The following is a 2,327-nucleotide window of genomic DNA, read 5'->3' as shown; positions in this document are numbered from 1 at the left end:
GGGCCCCAGGACGCTGTCGCTGTAGTTCCCCAGACACCAGGGTGCATGCAGGCATCCTACTTACTGGTGATCACCCGAGGTGATGACTTAACAAACAGTAACACACGTACATTCACATATTACCTGGCAGCCTGCCTGCCTACCTGCCTGTCTGCCTGTCAGCCTACCTACCTGCCTGTCAGCCTACCTGCCTGTCTGCCTGTCAGCCTGCCTGCCTGCCTGCCTACCTACCTGCCTGTAAGCCTACCTACCTGCCTACCTGCCTGCCTGCCTGCTTACCTGCCTGCCTACCTGCCTGTTTACCTGCCTGCCTGCCTACCTGCCTGCCTGCCTGCCTGCATTAGGGTGCGTGCGCGCGTGTGTGCACACGCGCAACCTGCCTGCCTGCCTGCAGGTAGGCAGATAGACAGGCAGGCAGGCAGGTAGGCTGACAGGCAGGCAGGTAAGCAGGCAGGCAGGAGTATGTCTGTCACAAAAACCAATGTTATGAAAGTTCTGTTTTTGTAGATGCAATACTAAAGACACAACATTGTTTACTGCCCAGCAGAATTACTCGTTAATTACAGACATCAGGTAGCGAACGTGGATTAGTTGTGCCAATCCATTACGTGGGATGCTCACATCATTACTAATTGGATTGATTAGTAATTGATGCTTATGTTGCAGATACTCCTCTTGCCTGTCTGCCTGTCAGCCTAGGGTAAATACTGCAGTTCACACACCACAGGAAGCATAAGCAGTAATAACTTTATGACTTATTTGATGACAAACACTCAAGGAAAATTGTGTGATAAATTTTAAATGACACTGTCTTCGAATGACCGTGCGCGTACTTGACCGTATACTTAATAATAAATCTATGAAATCTGGAGGTGATCTGTAGGGAATTGGAAAACACTAGCTTCACTTGATCACAATTGAGTTATTGCCTACAGATCATGTCTGAGCTAGAGGTCAGGGGACTGTGCCAAAACATTGGTCTAGCTATGGCTTGCTACCTTGCACAAAAGGGTTCCAATCTAGCGCACAGAAATAAGGAACGGAAGTGTCCACTGGACTATGTCAACGTTCAACTGGCTGAGGTCATCAAGTATTACGCCAGCTTGTCTCTACTGGAAAGGTGAGGCTTTGCAGGTTTATGTGCTGCTGCAAATGATACTACTTCATTTTATTGATGAGGTTATTTTTTTGAATTTATGACCTATTATTTATATTTGTTGCATTCACTTGTGTGGGCATATGTGTGTTATATGAGTTGCACGTCAGTTTAAGAAGCCTGTTGTACAATATATATATATATATATGCAATATATCATATAAGTTATGCCACCTTCAGGAATCAGAGTCTATATCATCTCAATTTTGATGTTAGTTCAGTTCTGAGTTTCTCTATTGCTTGAAAAACTGAAACCACTTGTTTGAAATTTATTGATTTGTTGACTTATTATATTTTCATGACTTTTTATCCCTCTTCTTAGCTGTTTGATAACTGAATTAAACAAATCATTGGTCTTAATAAAGTGTAAGTGATGGTGATGATACTAAATTTGTTGTATGAAAAATGTTCAATATCGCAGCATTGCTGTGTTTCGTGGGTATTCACCAACATGCATAGCAAGGCATTTATCAAAACTAGGAAATGCAGAAACATTTGAACAAAAACCATCATAAATCAGATGTTTAAGCAGCGCACAAATATTGTAAACGTTTTCGCTATTTTTATATTAATACTTGTAACCTCGACAAAATAAGATTTGAATTGTCCAACAACATGTTAGAAATACCATTACTGCCATTTAAATGCACTCTAACTAATACTATGTGGTCTTTGCAACTGCTATCAATGTAACGCATGAATGGTCCAGTCAACCATATTATAGGAAAATATATATACGAAACATGGTGTCGAAATATATGCTACGAAGCAAATGATGTGATTTAACATGGATCATAGTTCTTCTTGTTTCTTTCTCTTTATCTTTCAGTGCACCGTGCCCCTCGTCCGCTACCATGGCAACTGACACGTTGCCACCAGAGGAGATTTTGTTGTGTATGATATGTGACGAACCACGCCACCTGGTGACGTTTAAGCCGTGTGAACATCGGGTAGCTTGTGACGAGTGTTGCATCAGAATGAAGCGCTGTATGACATGTCAAAGTCCCATCGCTACAAAGCTAGACACAGGTAATATCTCCTATTCGGCCCTAGTGGAGGGAGACTTATTGATAACATTGTTCGAAAGTTGTCGTCATTTTTGTTGTTGTTTATTTGTGGTCGTTGTGATGCTGCCGCTGCGGTTTTTGTTGTTGTTTATTTGTGGTCGTTG

The 2,327-nt window shown here is 42.2% G+C and overlaps 1 protein-coding gene across 1 annotated transcript; it reads left to right on the top strand.

The window, feature by feature from the left end:
* Positions 1–808: 808 nt before the first annotated feature.
* Positions 809–2,185, top strand: LOC106819886 (E3 ubiquitin-protein ligase MIB2-like; the record flags this gene model as incomplete). The annotated part of the gene is made up of 2 exons (XM_014824462.1): positions 809–1,120; positions 1,986–2,185. Coding segments are annotated over exons 1-2 (382 nt in total), but the record flags the coding sequence as incomplete, so codon positions are not given.
* Positions 2,186–2,327: the final 142 nt, after the last annotated feature.

This window comes from Priapulus caudatus, unplaced genomic scaffold (assembly GCF_000485595.1).
Source record: "Priapulus caudatus unplaced genomic scaffold, Priapulus_caudatus-5.0.1 Scaffold4945, whole genome shotgun sequence".
NCBI lineage: Eukaryota > Metazoa > Priapulida > Priapulimorpha > Priapulimorphida > Priapulidae > Priapulus > Priapulus caudatus.
This window is presented reverse-complemented; position numbering and strand designations above follow the sequence as displayed.